This window comes from Macrobrachium rosenbergii, chromosome 10, assembly GCF_040412425.1.
Source record: "Macrobrachium rosenbergii isolate ZJJX-2024 chromosome 10, ASM4041242v1, whole genome shotgun sequence".
Taxonomy (NCBI): domain Eukaryota; kingdom Metazoa; phylum Arthropoda; class Malacostraca; order Decapoda; family Palaemonidae; genus Macrobrachium; species Macrobrachium rosenbergii.
In genome coordinates, this window is record NC_089750.1 from 7,583,781 (window position 1) to 7,605,936 (window position 22,156).

Below are 22,156 nucleotides of genomic sequence, written 5' to 3' on the forward strand. Positions count from 1 at the left end.
AAATTTTTTCAAGTAAGGTTTGAACCAATGTAAAGCTTAGCATATGCATCAATGTTTTCTCTTTAATAGGTAATGCTCTTAAGAAGTTTTCCACTGCCATTAAACAGTATCTGTGGCCTATTTTCAACCGGGAATATCAAGCACTTAAATATGAGGTATGTACTTTAAGAAACATTTGTCATACCTGGTGTTGTGAATATAAAGTGAATTTACATGACGAAATATGAGAAATTGAAAACCTGAAAATTTCTGCCACTGTAGTGATCCTTAATTCTTGTATTATTACACACTTATGCAAAGAGTGTTTGGACACTAGCCAGCCTGAAGGTTGTTGGTTTTTTTGCTAGAGAAACTTGTCAGCTTTGAAGGAATTACATTGATAATTTCTGATTTGCATTACTGTAAGTAGCACTGGAGAAAGTTGGTTATGGTCATACTGTCTCTCACTACAGTATAATCTAATTAAATCTCCCAATAAAAAACTTTTCTGTATCCATAGAGTTTTGAAGGACCACCTTTTTATAGATAACTAATTGTTGAAGCCTCACTGATAGCATTATTATTTGCTGCTGAATTCTCTGCTACTTTCCTTCTGAAACCATAATGTTTTTCTATTTGCATCTGAGTAGCTTATGATTACTGGTTAATGAGGCTTAATGATGTTTACTTCCTATTTCAGAAAAGTGATACCATGCTCGAAGGCAACTATGTATACCGCAATGAAGATTATACACTGATGTCATTCATTGTGCCAGTACATGAAGTAGGTATTGAATTACATAGTTAATTTGAATAGTAGGTATCTTCACCAGAGCTTCAGTTTCAATGAAGTTTTTTTGGATTATGATCCATCCTTATTCTTCTGAATAATAATAAAACCCTACTCCATGGTTCATGTTAGTTTCTGTAATAGAAAGGTATGGTATTTTTGGACATAGTTTAGGCAGTAGGGTCAAGAATAAATTATAATCCAAAAGTGGATACTTAACAGGGTTGGATGCCACACAGAAATGAATAATACTGGAGTTTATTATTCTCATGTAAAATTTTCAAGTGAAATTAATAATGGAAGTTTAAAAAGTCATTTAGTGTGAATCTTTTGTGTGCTGTGTTGTAAATGTATTCTGCTTCTTGTAAAGGAAGGAAAAGGTTTTTGACTCTCCCTGAAAGAGTTGTATTTATATAATTTTTAACCTATATATAAAGGGAATTACATAGCAGCAGTATTTTCCACCTAGATCATTTTCTGTCATTAACACATGCAAAGAAATGTAAGATTTTCATGTTGGTATTTTTATACTGAAAAAGGTTTGGATTTCCAAGTACATACATACAGTAAAGAAAATCATGAGATAAACTCTCTAGTAATGAAAAAATTTCTGCAAAACACTATACTAAGTATTTTTATTAGCAGTTGGACTAACTAGAGCTAACTGTAATATTTTTAGGGTGAAGCTCTAGTCTTATTTCCTTAGTAGTTGCTGAATATGGTGATATATTCCTATAGCTTTGAAAGTAATCAGGTTATTGTTGTTATACTTCAGCACTCCAGTTTTTGTTTATTTCTCTCTGCCCAAAACTTAAGTGTTCCATCTTCTTTACAGAATGATAAGCGTGCCACCTACGAATTTGCACTAAAATATCATATTTTGGACATTCTACCATATGAAGTTAAATTATCTGTGATCAGTAAGTTTTAATTTTTTCTTACTGCATTAGATGCACGAATTAGTAGTTGTGTGCAGGGACATTCTCATTACTAGTTTCCCTTGTGTTATCATTAATGGGAAGCCACATAACCTGTATGGGGCATGCTTACAGGAGGAATACTTCAGGCAGCAATGAAGGTTCTGTACGATATTTCTTCAGCTTCAGCTGCAGTTCTGCCTTTCTCTTTTATTTAACCCACTTTCTTTCCATCTGGCTGTCTACCTTGACCTTGAGTTTTTAATTCTACTGTTCAAGCACAGTCCTATAGATTGGTGGGGTTCTTTTGAAATGTAATGCTTTCCATCCTGTAATCTCTAAAAATTGGCTAAAAAATAAAATTTAGATTATAGCATGCATGTGCAATCTACAGGCCACAGGCTACATGGGGCCATTGACAATGTATGTGGCCCTCAGTCACATTCTACCTCATAATAATGTAAAATACTAGTAAGCAATACAGTATATTAAAATAATTATTTCAGTCAAGAGATGGCACTTATTTCATGTCACTACTTCAATACTTTTTTTTTTTAATTACAAACAAAAGATTATGCCATATCACCATGTGACTCCATTCTACAATAAGAATCCTGTGCATCTGTGATCTTTGATGATTTTCAGAAACTTTGATAACTACAGGCAGTCCCCGCTTATCTGCAATCCAGTTTTATGGCATTTGTCTAGCGACAAAAATCGGTGATTTTCAGCGCTGATATGCGCCAATTCCCGCTTATCGGGGCTGATGATCGGGTATTGGCCCTGATCTCCAGTTATCGGCACTGATAAGCGCCAAAAATCACTGATTTTCGCTTATCGTCATGCCGTCGGAATGGAACCCCCGCCGGTAACTGGAGACTGCCTGTATAGTTTTTATCCTTGATATATCTGCTGAAAATACAATACAGTGAACCACCCGTATTCACGGGGGATGCGTTCCACACCCACCGCGAATACTTAGAACCCTTCTAAAAACACTTAGAACTGCCTATTTTGATAGTTCAAACACATAAAAAACTAAAAATGCTTATACAGGTATTATCCTACTTATGATGGGGTTAGACTCCAAAAAACCCATCGTTTGATGGAAAAAATGTGTCTCGAATATAGCCTAGCCTACACTAGGGTATTCAGTACCATGTATACTGTACAAATATAGTAGCCTAACCTATACTATCAAGTATAATCTATCCATACACAGTATGGTAATTATTAATATCAGCTAATTCTGGAGGTTCATGAAGAGTGACTTATGATAACTGAATATAAAGAGAAACTGAATAACAAGAATTAGCTTAGCCTACACTGTGGTATATCGTGTTCGTGTACATATGGAAACGTAGTCTACATTATACTGCACTCTATATTCACATATACAAACATCAACATAATGAATATGCAGCTTTCCCTGGATCTTTTAAAATGTTATGCCTTAATTCACTGTATCCAATAATATTGTACATATTCTTATATTGCTTTTGTATTATAAATTGTGATCATAGCGATCAATGTTTTGGTTTGGAAATAGATTACGTGGTAAGTGTATTTCACTTTATTTTACTCAGTTTAGAGCACTTTTCTTGCTTCAAGTTAGTGTAAATGGATCTCTAGATACTGTATTTATATCGGGCAAGGTTATTTTTCATTATACGAAGTGTTTTTAAGTTGCAATATAACTTAAATATGTCTCCTCGTGAAATTAACTTAGCTACTTTTTTCGTTAATAGATGACGTTGGCCGTTTGGGGGAATTGGTTTTGTGTGAAAAAATCAAGATTCTGTTCGCTATTTTCACTTGATTTCATCATAATACGAGCTTTACGTATTTATCGGCGTCAAAATAGCAGTACAGGCAGTCCCCAGTTATTGGCGGGGTTCCGTTTCTGAGGGTGTGATGATAACCGAAAATCAGCGATTTTTGGGGGTTACCGGCACCGAAAAGCGCCGATTTTCAGTTATTGGCGCCTCTGTTAGGTATGTATCGGCGCCAATACCCAATTATCGGCACCAATAAGCGAAAATCTGTGATTTTTTGGCGCTGAAAATTGCCGATTTTCGTCGCTAGACAAGCCCCATAAAACCGGATCGCTGTTAACCGGGGACTGCCTGTAATGTGTTCTTTCATGCCAAGTAGTTTTGATTAAAATACTTTCTCTCCAATTTTAATTACAGTCAAGTTTCATCCATGTTGCCGATGCACAATAATTTATAGTCATTAGCAGCTTGCACATTGTTTTCTCAGCTTCAGCTACAACTTGCAGCTTAAATTTAGCAGTATATTTCCTTTCCAACCTTTTATCCATACTGAATAAGGGTATATAGTGAACCCCCGTATTCGCGGGGGATGTGTACCACAGCCCCCCGCGAATAGCTAAAATCCGCAAATACTTAAAACCCCTCTAAAAACACTTAGAACTGCCCATTTTGATAGTTTAAACACAAGAAAAACCCAGTAAAAATGCTTATACCCGAGTATTTTATTAGTTTTATCACAAAAAGTGCATTTATTCATGAAAATTATATGAAAATACAGTAATTAGTGAATATTTCTCAGTGAAAAATACCGCGAATGAGCAAATTTTCCGTGAATAATGGCTAGATATGTTCCACAGAGAAACCCTCGAATGCGAGTCTGCGAAACATGAGAACGCAAATACGGGGAGTTTACTGTAACGTAAAAATATATCAGTCCTATTCTACTTAACTTCATCTGTACTATAACTACGGTAATTGTGTATTACCATATGATGGTTGAAATACAAGCAAAACGGCTGTTGTTATCCGATTCAGTGATAAGCAAAACAACAGTTTCTCGGTTGGTTGTTTATGGCAGTACGCATTTATGCAAGAGTATAATGTTACCAAGACTTTTATCATTTACTTTTTTAACTAGGAGATGGGATAAAGAGATGGAGGAAAAGAAGTTGGTCTATTGTAATTTGATCAGTCTCGCTGCCTGATTGTATGCTGCTGCCTGCACCCATGCAAAATTTAAAAATATTTTATAAATATTGCTGTATTGGTAATAATTGCTTACCCCATTGCAAAATCGAATTATCATAACTCGAGCACTACCTGAGTATTAGTTTTATCACAAAAAGTGCATTTAGTCATGAAAATGAGATGAAAATGCAGTAATTAGTGAATATCTCTCAAGTGAAAAATACTGTGAATGGGAAAATTTTCAGTGAATATGTATATATGTCCCATAGAGAAATCCGCGAATAGGCGAGTCCACGAATATGGGGGTTTACTGTAATACTGTATTTACTGTCTGAGAAACAAAGTGAGAGGAGCAGTGTTGTCACTGTCCAATAAGATCCATGGCAGTTCTTTTTGTCTCCTCCCATCTTGGCACTTGGCTGTCAGTGGTGCTTTCAAAGATCGGTGAAACTGCTCTATCATAGCGTTTGCTTCTGGGTTGTATTTTCATCCTGAGACTAACGGTGAGGTTGTGCCATAAGGTAGATGTGAAGTTTGCTTCTCTATCGCTGGTAATGTACTCAGGTACCCCGTGTCTGCTAACCGAGCTTATTATGGCTTTTGCAAAATTTTCTGCCATCTGTTGCTTGATAGGTGTTACCTCAGGCCATCTGGTGTTTTGATTGATTATTGAGAAGAGGTATCTGTATCCCTTGGAGGGGGTAGGGGGCCTACGTCAACGTGGATGTGGGCCAGTCGGCTGTGTTGTCTGGAACTTTCCTATCCCTTTTTCTGTGTGCCTCGTTATTTTTGACGTTTGGCAGGGGAGGCATTCTTTTGCCCACTTTTTAATGTCTGCCTTCATTCCCCACCAGATATACCTCCAACAGGATTCAGGCGGTGGATTGGCCTCATGGGTGGGAGAGGTTGAAAGCTGTCTTTCTCAACCCCAACGGTAAGTATGGGTGAGGACTCCCAGGCCTTGTCTCGCAAGTGATACGCGTCTCTTTGTTGTTGATGGCTAGGTCACACTCCATGTCAGGGCAGGGTTCTCCCGCCAAAGTCGCTGCAGGTCCATGTCACCCTTTTGTGCCGATGCTATTTCGGGATATGATATCCTGATCTGGATGGTGTTGATGGAGTTTTGGGAAAGGGCGTCTGCTACAGTGTTGGAGGAGCCCTTTAAGTATCTGATGGTGCAGGAGTGTTTGGGTATCAATGATTAGTGCTGCTGCTGTCTTGCCGACCACCCATCTCTGCTTTTGGTGAAGGCATGGACCAGGGGTTGGTGGACCATCTGCACCTCGAATTGTTGTCCTAGCATGTGTTGTAAGTGGCGGATGGTTCTGTGGACTGCCAGCACCTCTTGGTCAAATGTGGAGTACATATTTCTGTTCTGCTGGTGATAATTTCTTCCTGAGGAATGCCAGTGGACAACAACCATCGTCTGTGTCCTGCTCAAGTACTGTGCCCATCACTGTGTTACTCGCATCTGTCATTAGGGTGTGGGACCTATGGGGTAAAGGAAATATTAGTGTGGCAGCAGAGGTGATTGCTTTTTTGGCTAATATGAAAGCTTTATCTTGTTTTTCAGACAAACTTAAAAATTAAGTTTTCCTTTTAAGCAGTTGATTATAGGACTCATTATTTCAGCAAGGTTGGGAATGAACCAGTGGTAATGATTGATCATTCCTGTGAATTCCTGAACTGCTTTGATGTTGTTGGCTTTGGGAAGTCGGTGATTGCTTGGGCCTTTGCTGGGAGGGGCTTGACACTGTCAGGGCTGATTTGGTGGCCTAGGAATTCTACTGTTGATTTTGCCCATTTGCATTTGTCCTCCTGGACTATGAGTCCATTTTCTTTGAGTATTTGCAGGACCTGTCTGACACCTCTCATATGTTGTTTGAGGTTGGGGCTGAATATCATTATGTCATTAACGTAGATGACACAGAAGGGTAGGTTGCCTAGGATTTTGTCCATCAGACACTGGAAGGTCGTGTGTGCGTTGTGAAGGCTGAAGCAGCTACAGTATAGTTGAATGTGTATGTGCTGAAAGGGGTGATGATGTCCATCTTTTCTATGTCCTCCTTCACGGCTGGGACTTGGAAATATCCCTTCATTAGGTCGATCTTCATGAATATTTTGGCGACTTCCATCTGGTTTGTAATGTTGGCGATGTTTGGCAGTGGGTACCTGTCAGGTACTGTTTTAATTTTAAGTTGTTGGCAGTTGCCACCATGGTTGCCATGTGCCGTCAGCTTTTGGTACCATGTGGAGGGGAGAAGCTTGTGGGCTGGAGGCTTTTCGGCATACTCCTACCCATTCCATGTCCTGGAAAGCTTGCCTGGGGCCAAAAGTCTGGAGTGGCCATTGACTGCGGGACCCTCTGTGACCATGTGATGCTGGACGTGGTGCTTTGCAGGTTTGGTCAGGCCATGCTGCAGGTCATCCTTGAATACCTCTGGAAACTCCTGTAGGAGGCGACGTATCTCTGGTGCTGGAGTCAGAGTGGGGTGGGTCATGAAATCAGCTGCTGTCTTGCTACGTCCACCAGCATCTTGTGGTCTTTTAGGAAGTCTGCTCCTAAAAGTGCAATTGTTATGACTGCTGTGCTGAAGGTCCAGTTGTACTTTCCACTGAACGACAAATTTGTGGTCTGTTTCCTGTATATTTTAGCAGGGCCCCACTGGCAGTGGGCACCTGTAGAGTGCTGGAGGTGGGATTGAGGCGCTTGTGTGGGATGGCTGGCATGAACAATCTGCATGCGCTGGTGTCAATGAGGAACTTCGTGGTTGATCTCGTCAGTTATGAAGAAACATGTGGAACCTTTCTGTCCGTACCCGAAAAAGACAGCGATAGGCAGAATTGTTACCGCCTAAGAGGCAACCCATCTGCCCGGTGCCGAATGTTAATTGTTTTGTTGGTTAGCAGTGGCCCGCTTGCATGTTTTTTGAGATGCAGCAGCCACTTTCACATTTTTGGGCTTCACTCCTGAACCTCTAGTGGTAGAAGCATAAGACCTTTGGAAGTTCTTCTTTTTTGGGCTTGTACTTTGGCTTGTTCTCCCTCCTGAAGCTTCGGAAGCGGTTTATGGGGATGTTGGGGCCCTCTGTCTATCTCTGCATCGCTATGCTGCTGTGACTGTGGGGCAGCTGTTGCTATGGGTGGTTGTGTGGGTTCTGTTGACTTGTGGGCCAGGTGGACAGCGTTGACCATTTTCAGGAACTCATCGAGGGGTATGGTCGGATGTGTTGGGGAAGGCTGCGACTGTTTGGGAGGTAATTTTTTGAGTAGGACTCCTCTCACAAGGTCCAACGTAGTCTCTGGGCAGAGAACGTCAATAGCCGCCGCAGCTGCTTGTAGATGTACGATGGCTGCTGGTCTCCTGTTGCTGCCCCTATGTCGTCTAGGAACTTCCTAGCTTTGAGGGTGGGTGGCATTCAGCACTTTGTAGGTGACGGTGGTCTATTGGTTGTGGGTTGTGAAGGGCGGTAAGGCAGATGTTTGCTGCTGCGATGTTGTCACTGGATGGGCTGGTGCTGGCGGTGTTGGCCATCTTCGGGGCCAACCAGTGTGGAGTCAGCAAGGCGAGTGATAATACAGCAACTAGGTATATTCGGTAGTACTAATTTATTAGTAAAAATTCTGGACATGTCATTAACAATCGTGAGTGGAAAAGTAAGATTCAAACTGAGAACAAGAAGGGCATACAACTGGGAGAAAGTGTGTTTTCTCACACATGAAAAAGACTATTTCCTTGTACATACCAAGGAAGACAATATAATGCATTTGGCTTGAAAGCTGGAATGTTTTTACATTTTTACACAGTTGAGTTTTTATGCATAGGTGACTGTGTCTGATGAGAATACATAGTAAACGTTGTTTCTATAGCTTGTCCCTAGTCTGTGTTTCTGGTAACCACGTGTCAGAGGTCGGCCCTTGGGGTCAGTCTTCATCTGACGTTTCTGGTGGTGTCTGCCTGGAGGGCCCCAGTGGGGGGGCTACAATATATTGGTATACTTGGCAGCTTTTAGGTACTCAAAATAATTTCTCTACTGCACACTCCAAACCTAACATTGTTAACTATCATAGGTATTAAAGTTTTAGATGTGTATTATAATTCTCACCAGACGCCAGGTACGCAATCAAAGCTTGTCAGTTGTTCTGCCTCAGGAATTCCTTCCATATCTGTTAATCTTCAAATAAGGTTTCCTCTTTAACTTCCTGTAGAGAACTTCCTCTTTTTTTCCTATTGCTGTGTCTAAGTTTTCCTTCCATCTTTTCCTAGGTCTTCCATCTGGCATTTATTCCAAATGCTTTTTGAGATGTTTACCTCCCCATTCTTTTTTTTTTACATGGCCATACCAATGTAGCTGTCCTCTTTCAACAACTTTAGAATGTTTTTCACCCCCAATTCATTCATAATGTCTTCATTTCTTATTCTATCTAACCTTGTAATACCTTTTGTTTGTCTGAGTACTTTCAGTTCTGCTGCTTGAATTATGCTTCTAGTTCTTGATGTTATTGCCCAAATTTTATGGCCATAGGTCAAAAGTGGTCTCAGTATAGTGGTATAAATTACTCTTTTTACTTTTCTTGGTATATTCCTATCTTTCATCTGTGGATAAAATAGATACAATGTATTAAATTTGTTGATCCGATGATATATTTTTAATTCTGACTATTTTCATCACTGAACATACGTAATGCCTAGATATTTCAAATTTCTGCACTGATGTAAAGCCTGGCTGTCCAGTGAGATGTTCACGTCTGTAGGTGTTAAACACCTTGATAACAACATGATTTCCATTTATTCTTAACTGATTTTCATTCTGCTGTATGTTAGGGTGTAGTTCCATTCTTCTAGTTCACTTTGAAGGTCCTCCCTTGTTCCTGCTTTCATTGTGTGGTCATCTGCATATATTAGATCAATTTTATCTTCATTAGGGTTTCTCTCTCTCATACACTTATCCAGAAACAGTATGATCAGTAATGGTGAGAGGACACTGCCCTGCCAGACACCTGATCGACATCCAACCAATCATCATTTTCAGTGAGGGTCTTCACTCTACATTTACTGTAGTATTTTGGCATGTGTTGAAAATTTCTCTCAAGTTTCTCTGGGATCTCATAGTATTCACCATTCATTGCATGCCATATTTTGTTCCTGGGTACACGATCGAAGGCTTTCTATTGGTCTAGAAGAACAGTATATTTATCTTCATTCTACTCCCAGCTTTTTTCAAGAAAAGTTAAAGATCATGTCAGATGCACTATAACAGGATCTTATTTTGCTGTGTCAAGTGAGACTGGTTAGGAAATACCGTATTAAAATCATAAGATTTTACTATTTCTGAGATTGGTTTTTGGAATTCACTGTTAAAATGCTAGTACAGTGAACCCCCCGTATTCGCGATGTCAACGTTCGCGGACTCACGCATTCGCAGGTTTCTCTGTGGAACATATCTAGCCATCATTCGCGGAAAATTCGCCGATTTGCGGTATTTTTCACTGAGAAATATTCACTAATTACTGTATTTTCATATAATTTTCATGAATAAATGCACTTTTTGTGATAAAACTATTAAAATATACAGGTATAAGCATTTTTACAGGGTTTTTCTGTGTTTAAGCTATCAAAATGGGCAGTTCTAAGTGTTTTTAGAGGGGTTTTAAGCATTCGTGGATTTGACCCATTCACGGGGGGGTGTGGGACGCATCCCCCGCGAATACGGGGGGTTCACTGTATTTGAATTTGTGGCCTCAGTGGGTCATACAACTAGCAGACTCCAAGCATTTTAGTTGAAATAATACTCCAATTAACTGTATGCAATTTTTATTTGCAGAAAAAGATGGACCTTATGCAATACTTCGAAATGAGATGAAAGCTTTAGCAGAAGAAATTAAAGGCAGGTCATTTGCTGAAGCTTTTGCTGAGGCATTAGGTCAAAAAACTACACCTGATTCAAGTGATACCACTGATCAAAGTTCTAATGATCTAAATTTTGAATTGTTTCCATGAGCCTTGTAATGTTATAATGTACTTTTCATATAATTACTTCAAAAGGGCAGGAGGAGGATCTTGAGGAATGTACACCAATGTATGAAACTTATTTGGTAACATTCACTTAAGCTGTATGGTTCATATATAGAAATAAGTATTATTTTTGGTTCATATATAGAAATAAGTATTATTTTTGTATATCTCTACTGTATACCAACTTGAACAGTATAACATTTGTATATATTTTACACTGGAAAATTAGTTGAGAAACCATTAATAAAGTTAATAGGTTAGTAGCTACTGGCTTTTTTTTTAACATTATTAGTATTTGTTTTAATAATAACTGGTCTGGTGATAGAGCAATCAATTCATACCTCTTTCATTACAGACCTATTACTTTTACATAAGCTTCTTCAGACTGGCAAAATTCTCAGACACCATTCTGTGAAAAGAACTCTAACAGGTTCTGGTAAAAAGTGTTTGTGCCCCTAATTCCACAGGTAAAAACTAAACAAATGTCCATAGATTTTTCACATTTTTTTTCCAGAACTGCAGTTTTGAATTATTGGATCAGTTTTTAGTACAATCTCATGTTTTCAAGAATCCCAGTAGGGCATGGTAGTGCTGTCAGTGTACCTCAAGTAGTGCACTGTAGGCATTACTAAAGGGTGTTTGCAGTGTCCCTTTGGTCCCTAGCTGCAACCACCTTTTAGCCTTTTTCTTTATACCTCCATTAGCTAAGGTGGGATTATGAAATATTTGTGGGCAATGTACATATGAAGATTAGAACGCACATAAGAGATATACCACCGAGAAGGACTTCCTCCTTCTGGTTTGGGATCATTCAAACTGTAAGAATGCTCTACAATAACCACAGCTGCTGCCCATGTACTAGCAACCATTCGGCACTGAGCACATAGGCCAGTTCTGCAATAGAATATTGGCAGAACAACAACCATTATACGAGAGCCAATGGCTAGCCTTCCAACTTTACCTGCATGGCTGTGAAGGTGAAGGATCCTCAGAACTAAACCTATATCTTGCATATTGAGAGGTTTCCCTCACCCAGAGGAAGGGAAGCCAACTTACCAATCTGCCCAGGACTGCTCTTGTGATTGTGGACAATACTGTTACAGACTATGGTGATGTGTAGACCACAAACCAGTCTTAGCAAATTGTGAATAATCTGACCTACAGTCCTGAAAGCAATCCTCCATGGGGACAGCAGTTGACAAATCTGGAAAACTAGGCCCAGTGCTGCGTGCTGGTGGAGCACTGGGCATGCATGAACATGCATAGCATCCACACACAGGTAGTGCAAATACACAAACACGCAGTTTGAATAAACATGAAAAGACTATGCTGAGTGTCCAAGCACATACATCTAGGTACATGACACATATGACCCCAAGGCCTGAAGATAAACACATGGATGGGTGAGTAGCTGAGTTAATCATAAAAATTAATATCATGAAGAAGACCCATGACTGTAACCAAAAGAATTTTGAAGACTGAAGAGAAAGAATTGGACCATTCCTTCTGTGACACCCCAGGCATTGCAAATGAGTATACTAGTAACTGACTAGCATACTAATAGCACCATGCATGAGTTTGGACCTGTGATAGAATACATGGGCAAAACCCATCACAGGCGTAACCTTCCTGAAGGGAGTCTTGTACATTGACATGGAAGAGAAATCATGACTGACTTTCATACTGTACTGTACTGTAAATCTTCTCATGGACAGGGTCAACAGACTATTAACCCAAGAAAGCACCAAAAAGAAATCAGCCTGCAGAGAGTGACAACTTACAAGAAAAGGTGATAAATAAATATCAGGGAATATAAAATATAAACTGATACACCTGAAATTCAGGACATATCAGCAAAGAGCATGAATGAGTTTGCTCCTCACTTAAATATTTTCAGATCAGAAGATTCCGCAACTGCGCTAGGAAAACTATTCCACATTTTAGTATTAAACCTGATTATAGAAAACATTTTACAACAGCAGCCTGCCTAGTGTTGTGAGCAAAAAACAGCTAGGTCATGTAGAGAAGAGTGGAGAGAGGATGTTTGTCATTGTAGTATATTTTATGCAACAAACAATAAACTCACCTTATGTTATGACACAAGTCAATTTTAAGTTAGCAAAATAAACTTGACTGATGACATAACTTTATCCAAGAGTTTGAGATGTGAGTCAGCACTGGAAGACCACATGGGAGAACAGTACTCTAAACAAGGAAGAAGAAAAGTTGAAAACACTTTGATATAATAACTTTATCCTGAAGCATTCTAAAACATTTTCACAACACACCAACTTTTTGAGAAATAGAGGAAGCAATATTAAGTATATACTTCCCATAAGTCAATTTCTTATCAAACATTACACCTTAATTTTTAGCCACTCATATTTAAAACTATACCAAACTGGCATCAACTATCTCTGGGTCAGGCTTGTCTTCCATTCCGCCACTACTAACAGATGATGGTAGATTGGTTACTGGCCCTAGGGAAAAGACTAAACTGCTTCATCAAGCTTTTGAAGCTAAGCAATCAGCTGAAGGTTTCACTCTCCCTAATACTTGTCACCCTGAACCTTTTCTTTAAAAAATTGCATTTTGCTCCAAGGATGTTAAGAAAATTCTGGATAATCTAAATAGCTGGGGTGGAGATCATGATGGTTTATTCCTTTTGTTTTATAAAAAAAGTTTCTAGCGTGTTGTCTCCCAAGATAAGTAGATTCTATAGATTTTATGTCGATGTAGTATTTTTGCAGATGAGCCCAAGCTTAGTAATACAGTGCCTGTTGCAAAGAGTGGAAAACAAGATTGTTCAGTATGCTGATGAAGCAACACTTGTGGGTGTAGTAAAGTCTCCACTTATGAGAAATGAAGCTGCTCTCAGCCTCAATCGGGACATGGATCGGATCAGGGAATGGTGTAGTCTGTGGGGTAAGAGGCTGAACTCCAGTAACACAAAAACACTATTGATTAGCAGATCTTGTACAGATTTCCCATACTATCGTCCCCTTCAGGTGGATGGAACTTTGCTGAATGAGTCTGAAGCTTTAACTATTCTAGGTGTAACTTTTAACTCAGCAAATGCTGCACGTAGTTAGTTATTGTTTGTAAGGCCTCACAATTATCACAGTGATATAATCAGTGCAACCTGTTTTAGGTCGTTTGTGCTTCCTTTACTAGAATACTGTTCTCTGGTGTGGATGTCTGCTTTTGCCAGAGGTTTATCTCTTTTAGGTAGAGTGGTTCGTGATGGTAGGTTTCTGTTTTCTAATAGTGGCAGTTATAACTTGGACCATCGACGGATGGTTTCTTGTTTGTCACTTTTTCGTAAGTTGTATTTCAACCGAGATCTTTCACCTCCACAATTGATCCCTGATCCCCTTTACTTGCTGAGAGTAACCAGATTCACTGAACAGCAGCACCAATATGCAGTAAATGTGCCTCGCTGTTGAACTTCTCAGTTCCAGAGGTCCTTTATTCTTCACACCACTGGACTGTGGAACTTCAGAAGTTCAAGCGAAGATGCAATGTGTTACTGTGCTAATATGGTACTACACTAATACTATTCTTCTTGCATTTCAATACATTTTTATCTATTTATTAATTTACTTTTTCTTTTCTAACAAGTGGAATCTCTTCTTTATGTATTTCTCTTTACCCCTCTTACGTCTTCCTAATGAACAACATATTCTTTGAGAGCTTGAATTTCAAGTCAATGGTCCCAATGGGCTTGTTCCATATGAATAGGTTTCATCTTCTGAATAATGATAATAATAAAACATAAATCAGGATGCGAAAGTGTTCTGGACTGATTACTATACTTTGAGTTTTAGATGGGTTAAGCTTCATACCCCATAGCCTACTCCACTCATGAATACATGCCAGATCACTATTCAACGATTCTGCAACCACAGACCTAAGGCATGGAGAAGGAACAACAGCTAAAGCAGTTGCATCACTGGTGAGTGCAATCAGTTTGTTCTCCAGACCTTGCAACATGTCACTGGTACAGATAATAAATAGCAAAGGTCCAGGAACAATACCCTGAGGAACACCTGAAATGACATTACTAAAGCTACTATACTGGCCATCAACACAGACCTGTTGGGTTCTGCCTATTAAAAATTCCTTTAAAATATTAATAAAAGATCAACCAATTTTCAATAATCTTATCTTGCAAATAAGTACTTGATGATTCAGTGCCTCTCCATCCTCATCATGAGCATTCTGCAAGATGGTGGATATTGACAAGAGTACATCACAAGTACCAAGGCCTTTACGAAACCCAAACTGTAATGCTGGCAGTAGGTTATCATCTTCAACAAACTTACAAAGACATATATAGAGCAGCTTCTCAAAAATCTTAGATAAAATACAGGTAAGGTAGTCCCCAGGTTATGGTGGCTCTGACTCACAGCGTTCTGAACTTATGGTGCTTTTTCAAATATATTCATAAAAAAAATTGGTCCTGGGTTACAGCTGATGTTCCGGATTTTGGCACCATAAGCGCCATAACTAGGATTCTGAGTGGCATAGCTGTAGGCACTATAACATGGTGAGAAAACTGGTTTAGGGAGCTATAGCCACCAGGAGGGTTCACTATAAGGAGGAATGAAAACCAGTTTATTACCAGGGCAAAGCTTAAAAACCTGTTTCTTTCCCCAGGCTTACATAAGTCTCTCTCTCTCTCTCATTTTTATAAATTTTTATTACGATGTTCTGAGTTACGGCATTTTCTGACTTATGGCACGCCGCTGGAACGGAACCCATGCCATAACCTGGGGACTGCCTAATTGGAATTGACCTATATTCAGAGGGGGCCAGAGGACAAACTTAGTCCCTCAAGTAATACAGCAATGTTTGCCTTCCTTCAGACTAAATGAAAACTTGTAAGTCCAAATAATGTGAAAATAATAGTAATCTTGGGGGCAAAGATATCAACAGTCTTTTTAAAAAATATGGGAAAGATCTTGTTAGGGTCTATGCCACCACAACTGTCAAGGCTCACTAAGATCATGGTGAATACCATCCCAAATGGCCTAGAATTTCAAGTGTACCTTTCTTGAGAAGATACCATTAGGAAGAACTTGATCCTCCCCACATTAACCTTGATCAAATAATAATTGCATGAACCCACCAGGAACTTACTCTGCAAGATACAATCCCTACAACATCTGTGAATACAAGGTCAAGGTGGTTGCCAGATTGGTGTGCTGATTTATTTATTAATTGCACACAACCAGATATAGCGGAGAGAGCTAGAGTAGCAACACTATGATTACCTGTAGCAGCAACTGATCTCAGCTGTTCAGTATGATAAGCATTGTAATCACCACAAAAATGAAACAGGCTTTGGAGTCAGCTTCCTGACTCCTGACTTGACTGACTACTCCTGGAGCTTAGTCCTGATGGAAGTAAGATCAGTGTTCCTACTACAAAAGATGGAACACTCCACAGAATGTTAAGAGGATTACCCAAAGAGTGAGTGCCAACCATCCCATTCCTAGCTGTCCATATATCAAGACACAGGGGAACATGTAAAGGAAAGAACAGAGAGGTAGAACTAGAAGATGAGAAGGAGTGAGTGACAGAAACCATATTTCCTACTTTCATCCAACTGTTTATTGTTCATCCTCTTATGATTCCCAGCCCGAGAAGAACCCTAAAAGAGTTCAGAGGTCTGGTTAAACAAATCATTTATAACTAACTAACCATCCTCTTATGAAACAGCAAAAGAATGTGAAGGAACACTCCAGAGAAACCCCAGAGGAGAGATTCCCAACAAACTCCCTTGTAGCAGTCCTTACATTCGGACTGAGGGGAAGAACTCAAAGGACAGAGGAAAGGATACGGAAGAAACGTGTTTCCAAATCCCATCTTCTTGTCTCAGTCAATGCCCTGTTACAATGAAAACCCATAAGATAACAACTAAAGACACTGAAATTACCTGTCAAACAGAATTGACAATTGCTGCAGGGCAATAACAACCAAGACTTACAAGGTTGTGTATACAAATCCATGACCTCAAGCATAATTGCAATTTGGAGAAAGTAAGAGGAAAAAAAAAAAAAAAAAAGAGGAAGAGAATCATGAACATGTACTCAACCCCTCCAACAAGATCCTCTTGTAATCCTGCATGAAGTGCGGGCTGCACAAACGTGCACAACAAAAGAAGGTGGGTGCAAGCCTGGAGCATGAGCACAAGCAGACCAAGAGCACAGGGAAACCTCTGTAGTCGACCCCTGCCTATTTGTGGTTCTGGATTCACAGCTTCACCTATTCGCAGATTTTTCTGTGGAACATGTATAAACATTATTCGTGGAAAATTTGCCTATGCGCAGAATTTTTCATAAAGAAATATTCACTAATTACTGTATTTTCATATTATTTTTGTGACTACCCTGTACTGGAAAAATACATTTTTCATGATAAAACTATTAAAATAGGCATGTATAAGTGTTTTTAGAGGAGGTTTTTGGTGTTTCAATTATCAATATAAGCAGTTATATGTTTTTAGAGGGGGGGGTAAAGTATTCACAGGGGGTTGTGGTCCCTATCCCCTGTGAATCCTGGGGATGACTGTAAAGATGGGCCAAAAAATAGTTTCGCTGAAGATCTGTCATGAAATTGTAACTAATGGTGTATCATGTCCACAGAAGGGAACACAGACCAGTATCTCTTCTACAAGACAAGGGAACACTCACAGGAAATCCTGTTGGATAACCTCAAAGACAAAACTCTGGATGTCCTCACCCTGACCACCTCAGGGTCCAAAGATTGAGGAGAGAGCAGAAGGGCAGAGACAGTAACCCAATGTCCCCAGCCATGTTCACATGAACAAACTGTAACAAAGGCAATTCATGGGGCTCATAACTACCAGTGTTCTCTAGCAATCAAATCAAAAGACAAAGGTTAATCAATTATGAACACTTGTAACTGTCATAACACAATGAACTTGAAAGCTTTGTAAAGTCATTTGTGAAGTCTCTGCTAAAAGTGTTAATTGTAAAGTCTCTGCTGGGCAAGTTTTCTATGGTGACATCCCATTTTCTTTGCCTACAATTAGTCACGCCTAACGCATCAGGTCACGCAAAGTTCAACCATTTAAACTATGTATATATTTTGTTTACCTGCTGTCAAAATGTATCACATGTTTCTTCTTTCACAGACATCAAGATTGTATCCAATTCCATTTCTGTCTGTTCTTACACTGTAAAGTGTACTGGTTCGCTGTATTTATTGTTATTTATTATCGACCTCAGGTCACTGAGGTTTCCATTGTATTCTGCGGTGCGACGCCAGTCTGCCATATATAAACTGCCTGGATCATGAATAAAGTAGCAGTAACCTTATCCTGATCATTTCTTTTGCAACTCTTAAAGTGGTGACCCTGGAGTGGTTCCCGAAGCCATTAGCGGACCCATACGGCGACTCAGTCTTGGCTTCAGGAACTTACTCACGCAGTTAGCAGACTAATCACGGTGCTGAACCAGCGTTTGGGCGTGCTGACTCTCGTTGGCAAAATCACCAGCGTCATTAGCGGACTCACATGGCGTGCTTCCAAGTGCGTTTTGACGCGAGTACCCAACTCCAGTTAAGAGGACAAAGAGCAAGTATGGACGCGGACATCCCTTCCCTTGTTCAGTTAACCGCTAACCTCGCGGATTCGGATGTCTACCTCCCCCCATACCACCTGCGCCGAGGCTCTCACGCTCCTCCACACCCCTGCCCGTGCCCCACACTCTCCCCTGCCCAGGGCCCTACCCGGCACGACAATCATGGGTCGCCCTGACCCTAAAACTGCCGCCGTTCACACAGGGAACCCATCGTCATGGCTGTACAGGGTCGAGAGCCAGTTCCGCATGGCAGAACTCACCGACGGGGTGCTGCAGGCGGATACCGTACTTAACGCCCTCCTGGAGGAAGTCTACAAGAAGCTCGTCCCGTGGGTGTCCGACGCATGCCCCCTCACCTACCACCTCCTGAAGAAGTCCATCCTCGAGGCATGCTCCCTGGCGGTCACCGAGCAGGCCGCCCATGCCCTCGACCTTGCCGTCAGCCCGCGGCAGGAGCAGAGCGTCAGGGAGTCATGGGGCATGATAAAGGACCCCCTCACCCTCCCAGACACCGACGGCACTGGAAAACAAAATGAAATAAGCCTGTCACGGGAGCTCCTCCTTCGTCAGCTCCTCCTGGAGGTTCGAACACAAATCCCTGAGCCCTACGCCATCCCCCTCGACGACCTGATCCTCACGGCGCAGAACTGACGGACTCCGTGAGTGCAATGAAACGGGTACTAGCACCTGCACTACCAGTCAGCACCATCCAGCAGGAGGAGGGCGCAGAGCAAGAAGTCAATGCCGTCACCAGGAGGCGCCCAGCGCCTCACAACAGGTGGAATTCCCCGGGGCTGTGCCACTACCACAGGCAGTTCGGCAGGGATGCCCGGAACTGCCTGCTGCCCTGTAGGAAGCGCCTCCTCGACACCGACTCCTGCCAATCCCTCCTGTTGGCAACGGGACCCAAGGCGCCCACCATCTGTTCCGCCGCCCCCCACCAGTATGCACAGCTGCTGACGGAGTTCCCGGAAGTTTTCAGGCCCGAGCTCCGCCAAGTCCCCGGGGCCCCAGCCAAACATGACATCTACCATCACATAAAGACAAAGGGCGCCCCCTGCACACGTGAGGTTCCGGAGGCTTCCCACGTGGCGCCTACAGGAGGCCAAGAACGCATTCACTGAAATGGAGCGGATGGGAATCTGCAAGAAGGCCTCCAGCCCGTGGGCGTCCCCCCTCCACATGGTGCAGAAACCAGACAGCTCCTGGAGACCCTGCAGCCACTACAGGCGGCTTAACCTCACAACATAACCTGACCATTACCCCCTGCCAAACATGCACAACCTTACGGCTTCCTTCCATGAGGCCAAAATTTTTACTAAGTTGGATCTCTTGAAATCCTATTTTCAGGTACCAGTCGCGCCAGAGGACATACCAAAGACCGCCATCATCACGCCTTTCGGGTCCTATGTGTTCGCCTTCTCCACCTTCGGCCTGAGGAACGCCGGGGTGACTTTCCAGCGGCTCATGGACAGCATCCTGGGGGACCTGAGGTTTTGCGTCTGCTACGTAGATGATATCCTTATATTTTCCAGGTCCCACAGGGAGCACCAGAAACACATCCGGGCAGTCCTGCAGTGCCTGCAGGAGAATGGCCTCGTCGTATGTTTCGAAAAGTGCACCTTCAGCGTCCAGAAAGCCGATTTCCTGGGCCACGTGATATCCCCGGATGGTGTCCGCCCACTCACATCCAAAGTCGCAGCTGTCACCAGGTTCCCCGTCCCCACCTCCGTCAAGGCCGTCCAGGAGTTCCTCGGGATGGTGAACTACTATAGGAGGTTCATCCCCGGGATCGCGCACACCACGGCCCCCCTGACGAAAACACTCAAAGGCCATCCAAAGTCCTTGTTGTGGGGACCCAGCCAGCAGCAGGCCTTCTCCCTGACGAAGGCCGCCCTCGCCGAGGCAACCGCCTTGGCCCACCAGGATCCCAACACCCACCTCCAGCTGATGACGGACGCCAGCAACGCCGCCTGTGGTGCTGTCTTGGAGCAGGTCATCGATGGCGCCCCCCAGCCCATCGCCTTCTTCAGCAAGAAATTCAACCCGCAGAGGCCCATTACAGCACCTTCGACCGGGAACTCTGCGCAGTGTACTGTGCAGTCCGGCATTTCAAGTTCCTCCTGGAGGGCATGCCCTTCACAATCTACACGGACCACCAGCCGCTGGTACACGCCTTCACAAAGCAAGGGGACGCATGGTCTTCCAGGCAGCAGCGGCATCTCTCGACCATCGCCGAGTTCTGCGCCATCAAGTACCTCCCCGGCAGGAAGAACCCCGTGGCGGACGCCCTCTCCAGGGTCGAGTTGAACACGGTGCAGCTCGGGATCAACTACGAAGACCCCGCCAGGGAACAGGCCGCCGACCCAGAGACCCCAGCCTACCGCACCGCCATCACGTCCCTGAAGTGGCGGACGTGCCCCTCGCCCCGGGGCCCAAGTCTCCCTCTGCGACGTCAGTACCGCCAGCCCCACCCCTGGTGCCAGCCTCCCACCGCCGCCAGGTATTCGACGTCATCCATGGCCTCTCACACCCCTCCGGCAGGATGACGACCAAGCTACTGTCAGGAAAGTTCATCTGGCACGGAATGCAGAAGGACGCGAGGTTCTGGGCAAGGCAGTGCCTGCAGTGCCAAACCAGCAAGGTGGGGCGTCACACTGAGTCCGGGGTAGGCGAGTTCCCACAGCCAGGGAGTCACTTTGGCCACATCCACATCAACATCGTAGGGGCCCTTCTCCCATCAGGGGGGTCCAGATACCTCCTGACGGTGGTAGACCGCTCAACGCGGTGGCCCGAAGCCACACCAATGCAAGAAGCCACCGCATGTGCCGAGGCCCTCCTCTCCAGCTGGATCAGCCGCTTTGGCGTCCCAGACCACATCACAACCGACAGGGGTCCCGCTTTCCTGTCCAAATTGTGGTCTGCCCTGGCTCGGCTGCTGGGGACAACGCATCACACCACCACGGCCTACAACCCCGCGGCCAACGGCTTGGTCGAAAGGTTTCATAGGTCCCTGAAGGCGTCCCTTATGGCCCGCTGCACTGCTGAGGACTGGAAGTACCAGCTGCCGTGGGTCCTCCTCGGGTTGAGAACCGCCCCCAGGGCCGACTGCGCCCTGTCCACGGTTGAAAAAACCTACGCCAAGTCCCTCGTGGTCCCGGATGAGCTCGTGACAGAGGATTGCCACAACGGATTGGTCCAGAGGCTTTGCGACATAGTCGGCAAGTTCGGCCCCTGCAAACAGACATATACCAACAGATCGGCTGCCTTCATGCCGCCCGGGCTGGCCTCCACCACCCACGTCTTCCGTCAGGGATGACGCTGTCTGCCCGCCACTGACCAGGCCCTACAGGGGACCCTTCCGCGTGCTGGAGTGGAACACCAAGGCGTTCCTGCTCGCACTTCACGGGAGGAACGACTGGGTGTCAACTGACCGGGTCAAGCCCGCCCTCCTGGAGGAGGACACAGACGTCACCGCACCGCAACCTCCGCCTGCTCAGCCTTCGCCACAGCTGGGCCCTCGTAAGGGGCGGAGACGCGGCCGCCCCCGAAAAAGTCAGCCCACACCCACAGTCAGGCAAATCCAAAGCGGGCGTTCCCCCAATGTCCTCACGCAGCCGGGGCCCCCTGCAGCGCCCCAGCAGATACGCCGACTAATCAGACATTACCCACATCTTGGGGGGGGGGAAGTATTTGTAAAGTCATTAGTGAAGTCTCTGCTAAAAGTGTTAATTGTAAGTCTCTGCTGGGCAAGTTTTCTGTGGTGACATCCCATTTTCTTTGCCTACAATTAGTCACGCCTAACACATCAGGTCACGCAAAGTTCAATCATTTAAACTATGTATATATTTATTTTGTTTACCTGCTGTCAAAATGTATCA

General features: G+C 43.2%; 1 protein-coding gene and 1 long non-coding RNA gene across 6 annotated transcripts in view; one reads left to right on the top strand and one right to left on the bottom strand.

Annotated features, from left to right (window-relative positions):
• Nucleotides 1–10,928, top strand: part of LOC136842470 (uncharacterized) — a 54,519-nt gene extending 43,591 nt beyond the window's left edge. For 2 of the 3 annotated variants that reach the window (XM_067109846.1, XM_067109845.1), the window contains exons 6-9: nucleotides 70–155; nucleotides 680–763; nucleotides 1,605–1,689; nucleotides 10,475–10,928. In XM_067109846.1, the coding sequence (XP_066965947.1) occupies nucleotides 70–155; nucleotides 680–763; nucleotides 1,605–1,689; nucleotides 10,475–10,650 (431 nt within the window). In that variant the 3' untranslated portion in view covers nucleotides 10,651–10,928. The remainder of the gene's footprint in view (nucleotides 1–69; nucleotides 156–679; nucleotides 764–1,604; nucleotides 1,690–10,474) is intronic. The other variant, XM_067109847.1, reaches the window with a different exon arrangement.
• The window catches only part of LOC136842471 (uncharacterized), a 259,774-nt gene that overhangs the window by 6,722 nt on the left and 230,896 nt on the right, over nucleotides 1–22,156 (bottom strand). The gene's annotated exons all lie outside the window — the stretch shown is intronic.